Source organism: Cibotium barometz, chromosome 52 (assembly GCF_041138505.1).
Source record: "Cibotium barometz isolate CiBa-2024 chromosome 52, ASM4113850v1, whole genome shotgun sequence".
In the NCBI taxonomy this organism is placed as follows: domain Eukaryota; kingdom Viridiplantae; phylum Streptophyta; class Polypodiopsida; order Cyatheales; family Cibotiaceae; genus Cibotium; species Cibotium barometz.
In genome coordinates, this window is record NC_141097.1 from 12,040,527 (window position 1) to 12,061,146 (window position 20,620).

At 40.8% G+C, this 20,620-nt stretch overlaps 1 protein-coding gene across 1 annotated transcript in view; it reads right to left on the reverse strand.

The window, feature by feature from the left end:
• LOC147608812 (uncharacterized) overlaps positions 1–5,848 on the reverse strand; it is a 67,946-nt gene extending 62,098 nt beyond the window's left edge. The window contains exons 1-5 of the mRNA XM_086788303.1: positions 3,598–5,848; positions 3,394–3,516; positions 1,810–1,858; positions 1,490–1,704; positions 1,326–1,394 (exon numbers count right to left, since the gene is read on the reverse strand). Of these exons, the coding sequence (XP_086644429.1) occupies positions 1,326–1,394; positions 1,490–1,704; positions 1,810–1,858; positions 3,394–3,516; positions 3,598–4,692 (1,551 nt within the window). The 5' untranslated portion in view covers positions 4,693–5,848. The remainder of the gene's footprint in view (positions 1–1,325; positions 1,395–1,489; positions 1,705–1,809; positions 1,859–3,393; positions 3,517–3,597) is intronic.
• Between the last annotated feature and the right edge of the window lie 14,772 nt (positions 5,849–20,620).

Below are 20,620 nucleotides of genomic sequence, written 5' to 3' on the forward strand. Positions count from 1 at the left end.
ATTTTGATGATCTTAGCTCCCTACTCTTGGAGGAAGAGTCCGTCCTCGTTTCTCAGGGTAAGATAAAAGGTGTCTCTTAACAGTTCTGATCAGGCACTTACTTCAGTTCAAAAGAAAAGGTCAGAGTCGCTGCTTCTCTTGTGGGAAGAGAGGACATCTGTCCAAGGATTGTTTGTCCAAGAAGAAGGACAAGACCAAGGGCAAGTCTTCATCTCATAAAAAGGGCGAAGACTCGGCACACGACAGGGATACAAATTCTGCATTCTCCGACAGTAGTCTCTGAGAGCTTTTATATGGAGATCACACTTCTGCACGTAAGTTGTGAGCTATTCCACATCACAACCACATAGAATGCTTTTGCAGAATGGTCTCTATGCACACATCTATTGTAAATTTTGCCTATGTGAAATAATCTCAGTCATCCAATACACATGTTACCAATGCCTCAAGGTGGCTTGTTCCAGCGAAGTTTTTCCTTTTGATATTTCAACAAATGGATATAGAACTTTGCACCCACCCACTTAACAAGTTGGGGACTTATAACTAGTATGCAGTCCTTGAAAACTTCAGAAATACCCACCTCCACCTGAGGCATCTTCAAAAGCGTTTGCGTGGAGGCTAGGTCTGCACCGAGCACTTAACAAGCCAACTGCCTTATGTTATGTGCTCCTTAACTCCAAACCCAAAAGGATGGTTGACATACAGTACATCATGCTTTTTGCAAGGTATCTCCTATGCATGCTTCTCTTGTAGATTTTTGCTTATGCATTTGGTCTATCAACACGAATGCTATGTAATATCTATGCATTACAATGAATCCTATTTTAAAGGGAGCAGAAGAAACGGTAGAGCTGACAAGCCTGAGAACTAGGTGAATTGAGACACCATTGGGTGGCACCACAGTGGGCTGACCAGAAAAGTGGATGAGAATCCCAGAGGTTGCTGGTCTCAAAGAATCAAGTGGATAGCTGGTCGATAGAAACTGCCGCATGCTTCTCAACCAGAAAATATTTTTAGTGTATTGTTGTGAAAAGAAAAAAGCACAGCTAGCATGGTTCTGTTAGCAACCACTGCCCATGAAATCCAAAAAAAAAAAAAAGCTTGATCATCAGCATTTCCACCCACTAGAAGCAAACTTGAGCAATGCACAAGATTTCATTCTAGGGATGGTAAACAGAATGTTTAATAGAATGTCCTAATGTGGAATATATGTGTGTTTGAAGCAGGATGTTTGAAGCAGGATTGCATGGCATTAATGCCCCTTTGCGTACCCTTGCAGCAGCAACTTATAACATGGCCAAGTAGAATCGACAAGAAAAGTGAACCTGTGGAACCAGTAGCCTGCGTGGCAGAAGCTCCTCGTGACTGCGTGCACAGAATTCCCACAAGAGAATCTGCAGTTCAATGTAAGAGTTCCCACATATCCTTCATAGCCATCCAAAGGTTGATTTGCACAGTTGCATGTAAATAAGAAGTGATACACACTAACCTTGCGTTCTGGAGAGAAAATAATCCGAAGTTGGCCTTCCCGAACAACACGCAGCTGATCAAAGATGCTCTCCTGAATAGCCTTGCCATATTCCAGCACCATAAGACCTGAACTGAGGCAATATTCATTTGGCATATCCACAAACAGAAGCTCATCCAAAATTCCACTATCATATTTTATCTTGCAAAGCCGTGGGAGCACTTCCACAGTAGTCTCTGCAAACATAGAAAAGAACGAAGAACTAATATAACTTTGGAAAACCAAGAAATTACAAAAAATAAATCAAAACTAGTATCAGGATATTTGCTTCTGAAAATTACCAAAACCTCTGCCAGGCCTTGAACCACAAATTTCGCAGTGCCAAACATCCTGCAGCAAAAACCCACACATCCATATGTGATTTGATAGCTGGTCTCAGGCCCCTATGAATAGATATTGTATTATGAAGAACAAACAAATGTGTCTTCCCTGGAGTGTAGACATCATGCTTATCACCAAGTATCTTGTGCAGGTCATACAGCTAAAGTGATGGACACACAAGCATATTGTGCTGTAACTATACTCCGGGTACTACAGGGTACTACATGTGGAATAACTGTATACAAGATTGTGCCCAGAGCTGGTCTCATAACAAAGGGCTTAGGACTGCAGGTCATACACAGGCAGGCACCTTGGGCTGTAACTACAGCCAGGCTACTACATACTCAAATTTGTAAATACTGTGAAGTGTGTTGCATGCAGTGTAACAAGTCTGCAAGGTGGGGCACATAATGACTAGCAGATTACCGTTACTGGGAAAAATAGAGCGTGTAACCTGCAATTACTGGGCTCACTCCATAACTAATCGCTAATTGAGAGTGATTTGAACTTAGAATTTCCCGAAGGCTGCCTAAGGCCGAATAATAGCTTTGGCAGAGGATTTATAGATTGAACACTGTAACAAACATTTCTGAGAAGAAGTTGTGCACTATCATCATGGTGGAACCATTACAAGGATCAATTCCAATTTGTGTTCCAATGCATTTCCAATACACTTAAGCAAATGATTTGCAGGGTATACTTTCTTGGAGTGCTGGCCATTACACTCTTTTGAAATTCAGAGTCCTGCTACCAACCATACATGCTTCCCTCATATCATTGGCACTGGGCAGGTATTATCACATCCACACTTTTCTTTTGCGGACGGGGCAGACTATTGTTAATGCAGCCTTCATCGGAGAGGAGCTCCAATCACCATTGAGTACTCAACAGACCTGCCACATCCACACCTGCCTAGACATGGCTGTTTTTGCAATTGTTCTGGTTGTTTTAATTCCCAGAGATTGGTTTGGTCACCAACACAGGCAGCGAATGAGGATGCTGTGTACTCTGCCTATGATAAGGATGACATTCGGTTGCTACTGAGCACAGGCTGGTGCAGAAATCGCAAGGGGGAAGGGGGGAGACTAAAATCTCTCTAAAAAAGAGAGGACGATGTATGATCCCTTCTTTTGTTTTTGGATACACGTGACTCTCTTGTACATATGGGTTTGCATATTATGCGTTTCTTTGATTTCGGTTCCTGTTTTGATTTTGACATTTAGTCTATTCATACTATTTTTTGGCCTCATACACCCTTTGGGTCTTTCGTAGAAGTTCATGAATCTTCTTTTCTTGCTTTCTTAGAGGTTTGCATGTGTTATGTTAGATACATGTGTACATGAAAGTACCAGCACATGCACGTCTCCAATTATATGTATAGATACAGTTTGCGAGCATGTCCACTATCCCAGCTCTGTTCCAAATAAAGTACTGTAATCCTACTTACTTCAACAGTTCTTCAAACAAAAGCACATAAAGTCACACATGCTCCTGACATAGAAGATCTGATGGTTTGCTGTGTAGTTTAAAAATGCTACTAGAACCTGTGGGAAGACGCCAGTCGGTTGTCGTCCACTGTTTCCATACTGTGATACGCACCACCGTTTTTTAGCTCCGTGTGCAAAAAACTCCCGAACAAATCTCCGCCAGAAACGTATGTTATTATCCTGCAGAAACCCCATGTACATTCAGTCAACGTGCAGAACAATACATAGCATACCCTTACATCAAAGCTGTGTGAGCCATGCCTGGGGCCGCTGCCGTTGGTTGAACACGTATTGCATTAGCCTGCGGGCACAAATGCCTGGCTCGAAATATTGCTTGGGAGGTCCTGCAAGCTGCTGCCGAAGATGCTGCTGCAGTTGCTGCTGCTGCTGAAGCTGGGATCTGTGCTGATGCAACAGCCTTTGCTGCTGCAGGAGATTCATCTGAGCTTGGAATTGTTGTGACTGTTGTCTATGGAGCTGCAGAGCTTCTTGCCTTTGCAAATGAGATGTGAGCAGTGATTGCTGGACCATCGGGCTTGACAAGTCAACTTCTGATTTCACTTCCATTTTTGGAATAGAAAGCTGCTGATGCGATGGTTGCTCATACTGTCGTGAATCCAGCTTCATTGGTCCAACCCCTTGCAATGCTTGGGTCTGCTGATGCTGTAACTGCTGACGCATGGATGCATCAATCTGCTCCAGTTTAACAGATACCAGACCCTGCCCAGGCTGCTGCAGCTGCTGTCTTAAGGTTGAATCCATCTGCGGTTCCATCTTAACAGAAGCTAGAGCTTGCATGGGCTGCACTTGCTGCTGGCTCATTTGCTGGTGTTCCAGCTTTACAGAAGCCAAACCCTGCATTTGTTGCTGCGTTCCTATGCCAAAAACTTGCTGACTGCGTAGATGAGGTAATCCAATCTGCTGTCCTTGCTGTTGTTGCTCCATCTGCTGCTGACGCTGGACCAGTTGTTGTGACTCATGTGAGTATTGAGGGTTGGAAGCAGCTGTCTGCTGCTGCTGCTGCAACTGCTGAAGCTCCTGTTGGTCCAGCCTAGTTGCAGACCCATGGCGATTGAGAGAGTTTACAACCAGGCCTGTCATCCCACTCAAATTCAGATTGCTGGAGGAAAAGGAAAGTGGTGAAGCAGGAAACCCTATTGAACCCATTCCTGCAAAGGCAAGAGATTCTGCACCCACACTCAAGCTACGCTGCACTGTAGGGGATCCAGAGAGCCCTGAATTCGAACCAGGGGTATGGGAGCCAGGCCCATTTAGGCCAGAGTTTACACCACTGGTACCACCAGCAAGTCCTTGGTTGAATGCTGCATTTCCTCCACTGTTCAATTTGCCAAGCATGTTCAGATCTGCATTATAAGACGAGCGCGGCGAGTTAAGGCAAGGGAATCCAAGTCCAGAGGGTGAACCATGGCCTTGTGCAACTTGAAGGCTGCTTGAACGCAGAAGGGATGCAGGTGAGACATTCTGCCCTTGAGCACCTGCCACCGAAAGGGACGCCACGGACGACGTCCCCGTGCGGTGGCTTGAGTCCAAGTACTGCTCCAGTGCCAGCCCTTAACCTGCCCTTGTCCTAGGAATGTTTCAATGGAGCTCTGGCATTAAACCATCTTCAGTATGGACTGATATCTCCCCACCATCCAGCAAGGGCGGCAATGCCACACTGCAAGCCTCCTGTGACAAACCTTGATATTAAGAAGGCTTGGGATGGCCGGGGCTCTGCCATGGCTAGCATTTTTCTAAAAACAAAGGCATGCAGATCATGTGCAAAAACAGGTTACAGACGTACGGCCAGATGGAAGACAGCTGCTCTGATTTATCATTCAGCAACGGCAAATGTGTTGATGCGTTTGAACTTTTAACTTGCTTAATGATCCACCTAATCATGCATTAACTTGATTCCATCAAGCCATGACAGCCGGGTAAGCATCTGTGCTGAAAATCCCCTTTCGCAACCGGAATCTGCTAGTTCTTTCCGTTAATCGCACACCATTTTGTACACATTAGGCAGTCATAAGGTCGCATAACCTTCTCTATTTCTTTGTGCGTCCATCGCTAGGCTAATCCATCTATGTAATAATAAAACCTTCTCTGCAGAAGAGAAAAGCAGTATTTTCTGCCGAATCAAGGGTTTCAATGGGCATCAAACTCGCATGCATTTCCAAAGGGAAAAGAGTGAGATAGAGTGCAGAAATGGAGGTTGATTGGAGGGGGAAAAGGCGAGAGAGCTAAGGTTTCAGAAACAAAAAAGGTCTGCATACGGTTTGCTTTTGTCTTGGATGGTTATGGCAGGAACCTGCTGCTCAGATCAGAATTAGGGTTTCAGAAAAGGTGAAAGGCGTGCAGACAGAGGTGTTTCTCCTTCACTGGCTATGGCGGAACCTGCAGAGTTAGCAAACAAGCAAAAGACCAGCACAGACACGGAGAAGATGATGATGGCGATGACCGGCTCAACCGGTCAGAAAACGAGTGGACAAGCCCAAGCCTACACCAGTACCGCCCCTTGCGGCCCCTGAAATCCCGTTGACTGCCGGTATGGAACACGTGTCGATGTCGGGGTGAGTGAGGGCGATGGATTGATGCCACGTAAGCGGTTGGGCTGAACGGAACGGCTACGATTGATTGTGTGAAATGAGCCCTCTTCTCAGGGTGGAGCCCGCCATAAATAAGGACGGCGGCCGCTCGCTACCGGCCGGCCCCTACCGGAGCCGTCAGGTCGAGCCGAGCCGCCGCCGCTTTTGGAGCCTCGCAGGCCGGTTCGCATTTAACCGTTCACCGGTTTCCGGAGACGGATCATAGCCGGTCACCCCCCGCTTGGGATTCCAATTTCCCGGACACGAGTCCTCCATCATTCCGGCGCCTTAATCAACTTTTTAATCACGTGTTTAGACCGTATATTTTTTAATGGTCCTCCTTGCACACGTGATTTAGACATCTTATATTTTTTAATGTCCTTCTTGCACGTAAAGTAGCTTACAATTAGGGTGTTTACAGACTATTGGCCTGCCCACGAAAAAAGTTGAGAGCGGTGGTCAGCACCTTTTTGATAAACAATTGCTGGGCGACGATACCCTTTACAAACCGCGGGCATGCCCACGGAATAGGCATCCTGCAAAACTGAGACTGTGGGCAGGCTATACTGCCCAAAAACTGGAACGGTGGTTGTTGGGCTCCAGTCAACAAACACATCAGCGCGCCGAGGGTGCATGGGCATGGTCACAATCTATAAAGAAATGTCAAACAGGCAAGTGATTGTGGTGATCTAATTGGTTGGGCAAAACTTTTTCGTGGGCTTCCACCCAAGTGTGTAAACACCCTTATTCCTAACCCTTATTTTATGTAAATTTGGTTTTTTTACAAGGAACGCACTTCTTTTTCACCCCTTTGCTTTTCTCCTTTTCCCCCCTTTGCTTCTTCTTTTTTGGAGTGAGCGCGAGGGGTGGGCCAAAATCAGCCAAAATCAGACTTAGAGGAGAAAGGGTGCCACCTTAATTTTTTTCAAGCCAAAGACAAAGAGGTGGTACTTGAAAGAGAAGCAGCCAATCTATACTTTTGTTGCCATTGAGAATCCCTCGGGGACAAGGCCAATGGTGAAAATCTAGACAAGAGAGGAGGTTATGGAGAAGCAATCTCCTAAGCTAAATCAATTATTGTTAAGGGAAAACCCTCAACCATCATTTGTAACCAACCAATTTGGGATGATTGGTTGCCAACCAACTATTTTCATACGACACAATATGATAGGTGGACTATGAAGTAGATAAATATGGTGCATTTCTCTCTTTATGCTTTGGCATTCACCATCTATTGTTCAAATAGAACAGGTATAAAGGCTATCTCTATAACGACTCTTAGATCATTTCTAAAAAAGCACATGCCCTTCTCCGTCCCTTTAGGCCAGAGCCTTTCACAAATGATGTGCATGGAAAAAAGCAACTATCTTGGGGTGGTTGTTTGTTCTATGTAGGTGTCTACTGCTCTTGCACAAGGATTATTGGTAGAGAAACTGCACAAGTGGGGGGATGTGCCACTTGTTTAGCATGGCCTATTTTATTGTTGGAGGTCCCTAGTTTAATTCTATCTTGGTGTTTAATAAGCGTGCTCATTGTCGAATACTTTTTGGTGAAAGTTGTGACTTGTGAGTCATGACGGGTCTTCCCCTTCGATTTGACATGGTGTAAGGACAAATTAGGCTTGTCATGTGGGGGGTGGGATGCCCAGTTGTATATGGCTCATCAAGCCCAAAAACCTTGTCTAATCACATGGACAAGCCAATATGTGCAAGAACTCTATCAAGAATTATTAGCCCTAGCTCTTGGATTTAAACACTTCACTTCAAATTCACCACTAACACAATTTCCTCAATTGTTTTTATCTAGAGCTTCTTGAAAAACTTCTGTTTAGATGTTTAATTTAGGGTGACAAACTACCTTCGCCTTTCATAGGGCATACATTCAACATTTACTCGCCTTATTTTCTACAAAACAATCATTTTTTGCTACGCAGCAGACGTTAAAACCTTTCCCTTCGTGCATTGCTTATAGTTCGGACTATTGTATCTAACTTTTTTAAAACATAATTGTTAGACAAAAAGTTTGTTAATTTAGTAACGATTGTATGCAATATTTCGCTATAACAAAATTATTTTTATTACATTGTGTGTGGAATTTAAAACTTCTTGTTTTTTTTTCTCCATAGAAGATGGGTTGAAGATCTCAAGTTCCCTTATTTATCTTGCTAGTCTAACTTAGCTTGCCTTGGGTTGCAAACTAGTTTTGTGCTGCGCGAAAAAATATATATTTGTAGAATTTCTCCTATTTTTAAATGTCTTTATTGCTTCTCACATAGAAGGGAAGAGCCTTTCTCAATAGATACTTCTTTAAGACATCAAATCCCTGGTAAAAAATCATTGTAAAGTTAACGATCCAAAAGTCCTCATTTGAAAACAAGTGAGGATTCATCTTTATGGGAGAATACCTTGAATTTTTTGGAAACTATCATAAGAGGCATAAGAGAATGAGAAAAATAGATGAGGAGAGATATGTAACACTCACACGAGAGAGAGAGAGAGAGAGAGAGAGAGAGAGAGAGAGAGAGTGTTGAAATTTGTCATAAAAGTGAGCACCTACCTTTCTAGGTTTTTTATTTTAAAATACTCCTTTCAAAGTACTGTAGCCAAGGTTAGATATGCTCCCACCTCCTTCATTATGGTGCCAAGTGCACCCTTGCTCTCTGACTCTCCCTAGGTCCTCTCCCCACTTTTTGTATATGCTACCCTTTGAAATCCCATAGGTTTGTGACCATCTACTCCCTAGGATTCAAATTTTAGGTGAACACCCTATATTTTAAAGATGGGGCATTAACCTAGACATTTCCTACCTAACCTAGACATTTTCTTCGTACAGTCTCAATAAAAACCATTGGAGGCTACCTTTTGCTTAATGGATCTATGTTTCCCATGATAACATAAGGGATTTATTTGGTTTTAGTAATACTATTATTTCAATGTGCAAAAGGCACTTTGAGCTATAAAGATATTCCTTGCAAAGAGAGTCCAAAAACATGCTTTTATTAATAAATGGTTATGAGATGTTTGTGAAGTTGGTACTTTATTTATATAAGTATTCTCGATTGTCTTATTTTTATTTATTTATATAAGTTAAGGAGGACCACAATTGTTCTAGCTCTTAAGCACTAATAAGTAATACTTTTTTGGTGGAGAACATGAATGCCTCATGATTGATGGTGGAATATGTCTACTTTCTTACTTCTTTTTGAGAAAGAGAACTCTTTCATTTCGGTCTGTTATTGAGTGGAAATGCATCTCGTACTAAAAAAAGATGGAATGCTACATGTTCACACGTGTTCAATCCTGCCAAGTTGTGCCTTTTCTCCATGAAAGTATTTGAGCTCCTCTAAATGTCACTTCACAACATTGGCATCTTAGAAGGAAATTACATACACATTAAAATCCCTTTTTTCACTATAGTAGATTCACCTAGTATTGAGGCTTTTCCCAAAGGTAAGTACAAAGATAGTTACAAGTATGAAAACTTATGAGCTTTAATATAAGCCTCAATATAATCATTGGTACTAGATTCAGTATTTCTGTCATCAATACTTTTGAGGCTTATACCAAGTGTCCTAAGTGGATCATGGTTAGGTCAAAGCATCAATATAAGCATTGAAATTACAACGCTGTTATCGATGCTATAACTTGCATATTTTTTTAAAAAGGCCAAAATGGGAAATTTTTCTACCCTATTATTCTTTCCCGTTATACCCAATGCTTCCGTAATTAAATTCAAAAGAAGCATGTACAAACATTGAAGAAGAAGCATGTACGAACATTAAAAATAGAAGAAAACTTGAGAAGAAGATGGACATGTAACAATAAATGTAATTTCTATGTGCATTTCCAAAATAGTCAAAAAAAAAGTGCCAAATGAAAGCCCCCAATGGTCCAAACTCAAAGGACACGTAAAAAGACACCATTTAGTACTAAGTTTCTTTCCCAAAATCCATGCATCATTCTTTTCCTTCTTCTTACCCTTTTTTGGGCATGGTTAAATTGGTATATACACTACGTTTGTGACCTACATCTATGATACGAGCAATGGCACATGAAATGCCATTGCTCCACTAACTCATCATCCATAAAGTCGTCATTGCTTAATTCCCAATCTATATCGAGAAACATCATATGAATTATAAGCCATGTAATTTGCCACTGGCCTTTGTCATTCAATATTGTGGCCAATTGATAATATTTCGAGTTACAATCTTTTGCTCTCAAGTGTATCCAAAATTTCACCACAAAGAAGGAAGTAGAGGAAGAAAAAAGAAACTATAGTAAGCAAGCAAGGCATAGAACCGTGAGGGACATAATGCATGCATGTATAAGGTTAGTGTGCATGTTTGCGAAGGCCAAGCATGTATAAGGCTAATGAAAGCATGCAGATGTATGTGTAAGGCTAATGCAAGTATGCAAAGTCCTCATTGCTTAATTCCCAATCTATATCGGGAAACATCATATGAATTACAGGCCGTGTAATTTCCCACTGGCCTTTGCCATTCAATATTGTGGCCAATTGATAATATTTTGAGTTACACTCTTTTGTTCTCAAATGTATCCATGATTACACCACAAAGAAGGAAGTTGTAGAGGAAGAAAAAAGAAACTATAGTAAGCAAGCAAGGCATAGAACTATGAGGGACATGCTTTAGCTAATGCATGCATGTATAAGGTTAATGTGCATGCATGCATAAGGTTAATGTGCATGCTTTAGCTAATGCATGCATGTATAAGGTTAATGTGCATGCTTGCGAAGGCTAAGCATGTATAAGGCTGATGACAGCATGCAAATGCATGCTTGGCTATAACAAAATCACATGTTAATGAAATGCTCCAATCATGTGCATTCAAGCCCCTATATAAAGATGCACTATGCTTGCATACAACAAATTCATAATGGGGTTAGAAATGCTCCTATCACCTGCATTTAAGCTCCCATATAAAATTGCCCTTTATGCATTTGTGAGACATTTTGGGACCCCTAATGTATAAAATATCTTTTAAATTAAAGGATCTAATGTATGTAAACATTAATCCTTCCATATTTTAGACACCCCTCCTATATATGTACTCTAAAGGAGGCCTAAAAATGCACCACTTGTATATATTTCATGATTTAAAATATACTATCGGTAAACCCACGTGATATTATACATTTGTATAGTGTGATTGCCCCATAAAATATATGCATATATAAGGTCAATGCAAGCATGAATAAGGCCAGTAATAATGGGGCCTTATGCATAATTTGTAAGAATTTATGCCTCCATAATGCCAACGTATTTTGCATACAAAAGGGCAATGTAAGCATATACAAGGCCAATATTAATGTCCTTATGCCATGCGAAAAAACACTAAAACGCAAAAAATTAATGCATTGAGAAAGAAGGGAAAATTACACATGCATTAGTATGTAGTGTACCTATGCAAGTTACACTATTGTGATGAGTGGAAGTCTTTGACAACCTAGACCTCAAAACAATTGTAAGCGGGGAAGTCTTTGACAACCTACATCTCAACATAAAATCAAGAGAGCTAATAAGTATGCATTCATGAGAAAACAACATGAAGATAATAAGAATAGGAGGCTCATCCTAGTTTCATCCATGCAATTACAAGAGAGCTAATAAGTATCCATTCATAAGCATGGAGAAGAGAAGCTCATCCATGCATGCCTTAGGCGGCTCAGGCTTTAGACCTTATACATAGGGGCATGAATACATAAGGCAAGTTGCATTATACATTATTTGAGAATATGTTTATACACGAATAATGTCCATGTAATATATTTGCTTGTATTTTATATGCTAACACGTTATTCGACGATATGTATACACGCCCGAAAATGGTTTGACTGAGTATTTATGGCGATTTCCACTCCAAGAGCGTGTTGCAACAAGCTAGAATAGATTCCCTGTGAATGTAATTCATGCAAGTATTATGAGATTAAGCATTGTATAAGCAATATGCCACTTATGAGCCTTGGGCACCCAGTTGACCGTAGTTTAAGTGTATGTGAACACTTATGGCCTTGTATATAAGTCATTTTCTCTCATAATGCAACATACTCTCCTATTGTATAATTGAGTCTTGCTCTTGCTAATGCTCTCTCTAATCTTTTTTGATAATGTATGAAGGGAGAGGACCCTAATTCCAACGTGACGATGTGACCGCTCGTAGGAGACGGTGATAAAAATGGCTACCCAAGGAGGTGCGGAGCTCTTGAAGCAATGTACTCGAGCTTGGCCATTGGAAAGATCCCCACCACGAAGGTTGTAGATTGCTATGGTAATCTCTTGTGAATGTGTTTCTAAGAGAGGTTAAAGCAAGCAATAACATTTTTGGTACCGTGTCGAGGAATAATCCTTCGGCTTTCCTCATTGTTTTCTTTCTAAATCTACGTATAACCCATTGCCATACTCTCTAATAGTGGATTCCCACAACAAAAAAAGAGTTATTTTGGTGGAGATTTTGGTTGCTTTTTGTTATCTTTTTTTGTTTTGAAAAGAATGTGCTTTAGCTTAATTTGTTGTTTTTGTTGTGTTTAGATTGATTTAAATGGTTCATTTAGCATTCACATAGGTGAATTTAGGCTTAGAGTGCATCATTTGTGTTACATTAAGCATTAGGAAGTATTATAGTAAAAGTTTTGTTCTCTTTTGTAAATTTATTTATATAGACTTGTTGTATTTGAGTAGATTAGAGTGTTAGCATCTATTTTAGTTAGCTTAATCAACAAAGGAAATCCTAAAAAAACCATTTAAAACTCTTAATTTTTACTAATTTCACTTATTAGATGGGTTTTTTGAGTGAAGAGAAAGAGTGGGAAAAACCCCCCCAAAAAAATAAAGGTTTTAGTGGTTATTGGGTTAAGTGAGCTTAGAAAAAGAGATTAGGAATGCACATTGATGCATTAACGCACCAAATCAACAAACAAAACTCACAAAATTAAGGATTTTAATGCTCTTTTGCATAAGAGAAGAGCCTACTATTAGAAATTTAATTAATCTTTAATTATTTATTAATTGACACATTAGGCAATGCACATGCATTAGCAAATCAATGCTCAATCCAACAATATGCTCAATTGTGTGAATTAATTAGTTAGTAGTTAATTAGGGCGCATAATCATCTAAAAAGAAAAAAAAATAGTGAAAGAGTTAATCTTGGATTAACTTCTAATCACTTTTTTCCACAACTCATTATTGGCTAATGTGCATTTAATGTGAAGATGCCCTGTGAGAGTTAGTTGGGTGTCATTTATGACATGTGTAAGATGGTGTCATAAAGTATTGACTTTTGCCTCTCACTTGTCTTTTTGGGAAAAACCTCCCATACCCCTAATTTAAAATTCAAAACCACCCCTCTATATATAAACTAAAAATTAAATTTAAAAATCACGCCTGCATAATCACGGCCATGATCACACCTACAAAATCACGACCATGCGACTGCATAACCATGCCTAAAAAACCACGTTATTATTTTTTTAAATCATGAACGAGAAAATTTGATCATGTCGATCAAAAAATTCCAATCACGTCAGGAAAAATCATGTCAGAACGGAATCATGGGCCTAACGGAACCACACCGACATAATCACGTTGAAACAGAATCATGTTGAAATAGAATCATGCTGACAGAATCACATCACCAAAGAATCACGACCATAATCACACCAGTATAATCACTAAAAAAAACAAAGCATGATCACTGAGCATCATCATAGCCTGCATAATCACGTGTGAAAAAACTAAGTAGGGGGAAAAAAAAGAGAGTATAAAGAGTAGCCATGTTCACAGGCCTGTATCTCCCAAATCATGACGCTAGTAAATGTGTTCTAGTGGTTATCTCGAAGATTTTTTCGAGCTCTTTAAACTTTTCTTGACCAAGCCGATTTCCATCATTTTTCACTCTAACCAACCATCTAAAAAGTTGGCCTAAAAATAAGGTGAAAAAATGTGCTCAAAATAGTAAAATTAAGCTTATGGACCACTTTCAGACTACTATTTGAGCTACCAACACAAGAATCTCGATGAGATTAGGAGAGCAAAGTTGTTGTACTCTAAAAATACTACAACTCTCTCATAAAACTTGTTTGAGGTATATACATAAGAATTTCGATAGGATCAAGGGAGCAAAGTTGTTACCCCAAAAAATACTACAACTCTTTGATAGAACTTGTTGCCAAATTCTTTATGGAATACACTAAAAAAGGGGCTTTAAAAACAAAAACAAAAAGTTATTTTGACATTTCTAGAAAAACAAGCATGATTTGACAATGATGGAAAATAGGGTTGAGACCACCTCTACCATCTAAGAAACTACTAGTATGCACACTTTTTGGAAAATAATTTCATGAGGATGTTCACATAGAGATTCATGGGCCATGTCAGCTACTACCATTGGTTGATTCTTTTCTATGCTGAGATAGCTCGTTCTTTGTACAAGCTATTAGTTGTATTGGCTAATCATTTATCGCGCATATCTAATGGTAAAGCACCAATAGGAGTCAATGATGATTTACCGGATGCTACAATATTTAAGGTAGAGGCTATTCTCGATAGTGGAGTGAGAAAATCATTCTCTAGCTAATAAGGATGACATTCTTAGACGCTGCCCTCAGGAGGATGAATATCTTGTGATCATGGAACAAGCACACCATGTGGTAGCAAGTGGACATGTCCTATTGTTCTTATAGCAAAATTGGAGGTCTTGGAAGATGTTGTTCCCATTTTGGATTGTGTAATTAAAGGTTGATTGAAGAACATGTAGGCCTAGATGGGTCATGATGTAAAGTGGTGTTGCAGACGAGGGGAGGTGCATGATGAAGTCGAAGGCACTAGGCACTAGGGTTGTGGTCATTAAGGATACGAAGGCAGGCTAGAGAGTGAGGTGGCATGTGACAATTGGGATGCACTGGCGTATGATGTGAGCATGGGGCAGTCGCCCATCCTTTGCATGCTTGTATGCAAGGCACTGGGCATGATCGTGTAGAGGATGTGGGCACGTCGGTGTGGGGAAAAGGGAGATAGGGGCATGGGCAAGCCCACTCCCCCCACGTGGGACGGGGATGGGCGGGGTGTTAGTGTGCTCCCCCCCCCATGGGTGCATGGGCACCCATGGGCCTAGCCCCCCTTCTCTATAGGCATGTTAGGCGTGGGGGGGATATGCGATGATTGTGGTCTAGCCACGTTTTTCCTTTTCTTTTTTTAATAAGAAAAAATATGTAAATGGGATTTAAAAAATGGATTAAATGGAAAAAAGAAAATTAGGGGAGTATCATATTATATACATACGTACATACATATATAAAATATATATGTGTATGTGTGTGTGTGTGTGTGTGTGTGTGTGTGTGTGTGTGTGTGTGTGTGTGTGTGTGTGTGTATATATATATATATATATATATATATATATATATATATATATATATATATATATATATATATATATATACATATACATAGAGAGAGAGAGAGAGAGAGAGAGAGAGAGAGAGAGAGAGAGAGAGAGAGAGAGAATAACTTTCAGGGGGAGAGGGGTATTTGAGAAGGGGGGTGGAGGATTAAAAGGAGAAGAGGGGTAAGGGGGTGTGTAAAATTGAAGAAAAACAAGGAAGAGGGTGTGAAAAAAGTAAAACGGCAGGTGAGGGGGGGGAGCAGAGGGTATTTTAATGGATTTGAAGCGGTGCCTGTGTGACTCTGTGTGTGGCGGGTGTGCATGTGCGCAAGGTTGTTTTCTAAGTGTGCACATGCGCAAGTAAGTGTTTTTTGTGATTGTACAAATGTAGGTGTGTGCACGTAGTACGAGTGTCTTATGTTTGCATGGATAGAGGGGGTTTGTGGACATGCATGTGGGTGCATTTTATGACTATGCACAGTGAGTGTGTTTTTGAGTGTGGGTGCATGTGTACGACATTTGTGTGTGTGTGTGTGTGTGTGTGTGCATGCATTGAGAGCGCAAGTGTGAGTGTTATGTGCACGTGTGGGCGTTTTTGGTTTTTTTATTTTGGTTTTTTAATTTAAGTTTTCAATATGATTGAGTATATGTGTCTATATATGTAGCAAGGTCAAATGGTCGTTGCATGGAGTTGATTATTATTTGGTCCGTTCACATGTTGAAAGCAGGACAAGGGTGTGTGAATTATCCCATATGCCTTTGGGATTGTAAAAGGGGCCATGCTGCCACGTATAAAAGGGGAGTCCCCTATCATTTGATCAATCATCATCATTTCCCTTGTTTATTCTTATACGGACACTCTAGTCATCTACATGTAGACTAGTCTTTGGCGATCCTACTAGGGGGGTCGAGCTTCCATTGCTACCCCTCCCCAGATTCTGAGTTTGCTTTGTGTCCATTTTCTTGGTTCTATTTACTATGTGTTTCTTGATCTATTTTGTGCAACTATTGGGGCCATGCTCTCGCCTTCCTACCACTTGCCCTCGCACCTGCTTGTAACCTCCCATCTACATGTGCCTTTCACTCCCTACTCATCCTTTACTATACCACTTTGCCTCTTTGCTCATATGCTCTTATTTTGAACTAGATTCTTTAGCTAATGCACTTGTCCGCCTGTTGCTCTACACCTCTATTGCCTCACTTCCCACTACTCGCACGTTCGAACCTATTCTCGCCCCTTCACACCTACTCTATGGCACCTTCATGGGGTCTTCTTTCCATCGATAATTACCGCCTGTAGTGCGGCATCCTGCTTGCTCATTTTGCAACTTGTTCTTCCCACACATAGCACCCATCCATACATATTGGTATGCTAAGTTCCCACCCTCTATAGTTTGGGGGTTTGGCATGGCTTGCTTATGTGGCACCTAGCTCAAAATTTCATACAATCTTGACACCCTCTTCTTGCCTACCTGCTCATCACCCTCTTCTTGATTATTGCCTACCTGCTTATCACCTCCATGTCACCGTGCTCTACACCCCTTATCACCCTCACTTTGCACGTATCAACCTCTATTGCCCTATTGCCTCCTTCACCTCCTACCCACCCCGATTGCACATTAACAAACAAGGATCCCAATTCTTACAAGATGTTGATTCCAGGGAGTGGGGACGAGCACCACTCAGCCAAAGTGTTAGTGCCAGCTTTGGAATCTATGGTGTAGGGACATGGGATGATGATGGGTCGTTGAGTTTCTAGTTAATGACCTCTCTCACTGGATCCCACTGTTTACATGGCATGAGGATAACATCACTGACACTCCTGTTTTGGACTTCATTGAAACCCCTCTTTGTACATGGGCATGATGCTTTAAGTTTCAAATTGTGTGCATTTACATTTTGACATTTCTAAGTAGCTACTAGAGTGAGAAGAGGAGCTCAAGGATGCCACTTGGACATAGACAATGTTGAAGAAGAAAGTGTGGTGGGTTGAAGAGGAGGATGAACAAGCCTACCCCATTTCTTGGATTTTCAGAAGAGTAGAGGAAGAAGAGTCTTCAAAGTTTTTGCATGATCGTATTGGCTGCTTAGTGTTTTTTGGACGACACCACCTCCTCTTGGGTGTTTTTCCTTGTCTACAATTATACAGCTTTTCATTTTACAAGCATACGTATTAATTCCAAAGTTAAGCATTGTTGGATGAGAAGGTTTTAGGAGGCACTGAGTGTGTGGTGTAGTAGGTTAGGAGTTAAGGGGGCAAAGGGTCAGACATGCCCCCTTGGTGAATTAGGTAGAAGATGTCTTGGTAACATGAGTACTCAAGTCTGACTCCACCCTTCTGATGCGTATATGATTGATAATGGTTACATTTTTAATTGAGTTTGAATACCAAGGTGGACATACACGTGTGGGAGTTATGAATTTGTTTCCAGTTTCTCCACTGGGACAATGAAGTCTTATCACCCAGGATATATGTAGCAGGGTTAATTGGCCGTTGCATGGAGTTGGCATTTGGATTATTATTTGGTTCATTCACATGTGAAAGTAGGACAAGGGTGTGTGAGTTATCCCATATGCCTTTGGAATTGTAAAAGGGGCCATGGTGCCATGAAATGTATAAAAGGGGATTCCCCTCTCATTTGAATCAATCAATATCATTTTGTTTATTCTTGTATGAGCACTCTATTAATCTACAATATACTTGATAGGCTGTGCCATATATATATAATGGGGGTTTGCGATTTATGCCTTACCTTGTAAACTCACTATGGGAAGACATAGAATCACTTGCCCATCCACGATCAAATATTGGATGTCACCATTGTCGCCTTTGCTAGTGTGATTGATTAAGTTTTTGCCTTCTAGCTCAAGCTAGTGAGTTACTGATGTGGCATGGCACATTGCCAGATTGTGGTGCTCCCTTTGAGCCTTGGGGTTGCTTGAATAGGCCATGGAAGTGTATGCACAGTTGTGGGACCGTAGGTTGGTGTACCACCTAACCTCATATTTGACATTATGTAGACCTATACAAGGCTCCTATACCTTAACTCGGATAGGGAGGAGCAATAGGTAAGTGGCTATGTACATAATGACGACTTAGCTTGCATGACTATCAAGTTTCAACAAAAATGGAAATATGAGGTGTCAATATTATAATGAAAAAAGCCATTACAAGAAAGATTCCCAATACCACATGTGTGGGAGATGTAATAAGCAAGGGCATAGGCAAAGATACTCGATCTGTTTTGAAAACACCAAATGTGTATGCAACTATTACCAATACCATTTCCAATGAGCTTAGAAAGCTTGATAGTAAAGAAGGGACTAAAAGCTTTCTCCAAGTTCTTGAAGGAAGCAAGGCACTAGCATATGTAGTATGACAGAATAACAAGGGGAACCATGGGTCATATTCAAGCATCATTAGAATAGAAGAGTTGCAAAACAATGTGGAAAGACTCTTGACAATAACAAAAAAGATAGCAAAAAGATGTGCCAGCATGGAGTCAATTGAGGGATCCAATGCCAAATAATGCTACTTTGAACAAGAAGATGAAGATGACGGTGAAAATGGTTCCGCATCGACAAAAAGATAAGAAAAGTAAAGCATTTGGAGAAAAACAATCAAAAGCAAGCATCCATGAACCCACAAGGAGGGCGTGAACATCAAAAGCAAGCCAAGCCCTTAAAAGTTTTAAATCCACTCTAATAGGTTCAAAGTGTTGTTTCAAACTAACATAACCAAGAAATAAACTAGGAGGAAGAGAATGAGAATGCGATAGGAGTTGAGGTGACACAAGAGGAGTTTTTGTCAAAGGAATTGTTAATGGAATTATGTAAATCCAATGAACAACGGAGATGGAGGATCAAATTCACAAAAAACAAGACCAAGATGGTCTGACCAATGCCTCAAAAGAAAGTATGGATGTAGCCGTCTTGTAACCCGAACAACCAGTTAGATGATGCTTTCAACTGAACAACTTGAACATCCAGGAGGATCAGCCAAGTAACTCGAACAACTAGTTAGATGACGTTTTCATGTTGAGAAAGTGTGAAGATTCCCATGATTAGGATGATACTTTGTAATTCAGCTTGGATCCAATTGATGATGGAAGCAAGTACACTACAAGTGTGGATGTGCAGTTGGCATGGAACAGTCGGGCACCAAGGATGAACAAGTTCATAGGATGGCTTTTGATCCCCAACCATTGCATCACAGGATGTCAATGCCAAAGATGCATGTCTAATGGAAAATCAGAAATTGTGTGTCTTCTCAACAACGTTTGCACGTAAGTCCATAGATCAATTCCTCAAGAAATATCCAATTACAGCCTTTCTACCTCCATAGATCCAAACTCGAATATGTAATATATACTCATACAAATGCAACACTATAATCATGGGGTCAGCCAGATTTGATGGAGCCACTGCAATTGTTGGATGAGTCCGATTTGCCTCAAGAAGGCTCAACCAAATCTGCTCAAGATGTTGCAATGTAGAGGACGCTCTGTGATGAACTTTTCCATGGAAGTGCAAATACATCAGACCTCTTAGACCCAAGAGGTATCATACCTGAAATGCTAGGGGCTGCCTTAACAAAATCATAGATCATGGAATCCGCCAAAATTCACACAAACATAAAAAATGCAGAGCATGCTATAGAGAATAATGACATATACTCCAAGGTGCATGTGAGTTGAATCATATCATCCAATTGTGCATGATGGTGATCGGCCAATAGGGGCCACCAACTACCTAAAACTTGATGCAACCAAGCTAACAAGGACAATCTCCCTACACAATAGAGATCACACCTCAGGATGGCTATTCAGATCTAACAACTGATCAAGAAATTCTCAGTCTATTCTTGCACAAGTCCCGTTCATGGTTGGAGATTTATTTTGATGGCTTAAGCTCGTCCTCTCACGAACAGATGCACTTAACGTCCACCTAGTCCACTTTGGCCTGCAAATTGCATGATTGTCAAGATTTTAATTCCCCTATGTAAAATTTCCATATGGTTTGAAATGGTATGCCTTATACTTACTAGGAACCACAGTTTGGCAAATGTACCCTCACAACCATTCTTGGGGGAGGATATGCGATAGCATAGGAAAGCACCCATAGACGTGACCACAACCACCTAGGAATAATCCGTCGCCACTTAAGATGCTCATTTAAGAACCTATGAGGTTATGCTCATCATGGGATGTAATATGGCATAAGAAATTATGATGTGGCACATCGGAGTAGGTCGTTAAAACAGCATGACTCGCCACCTTAGGATTCGACTAT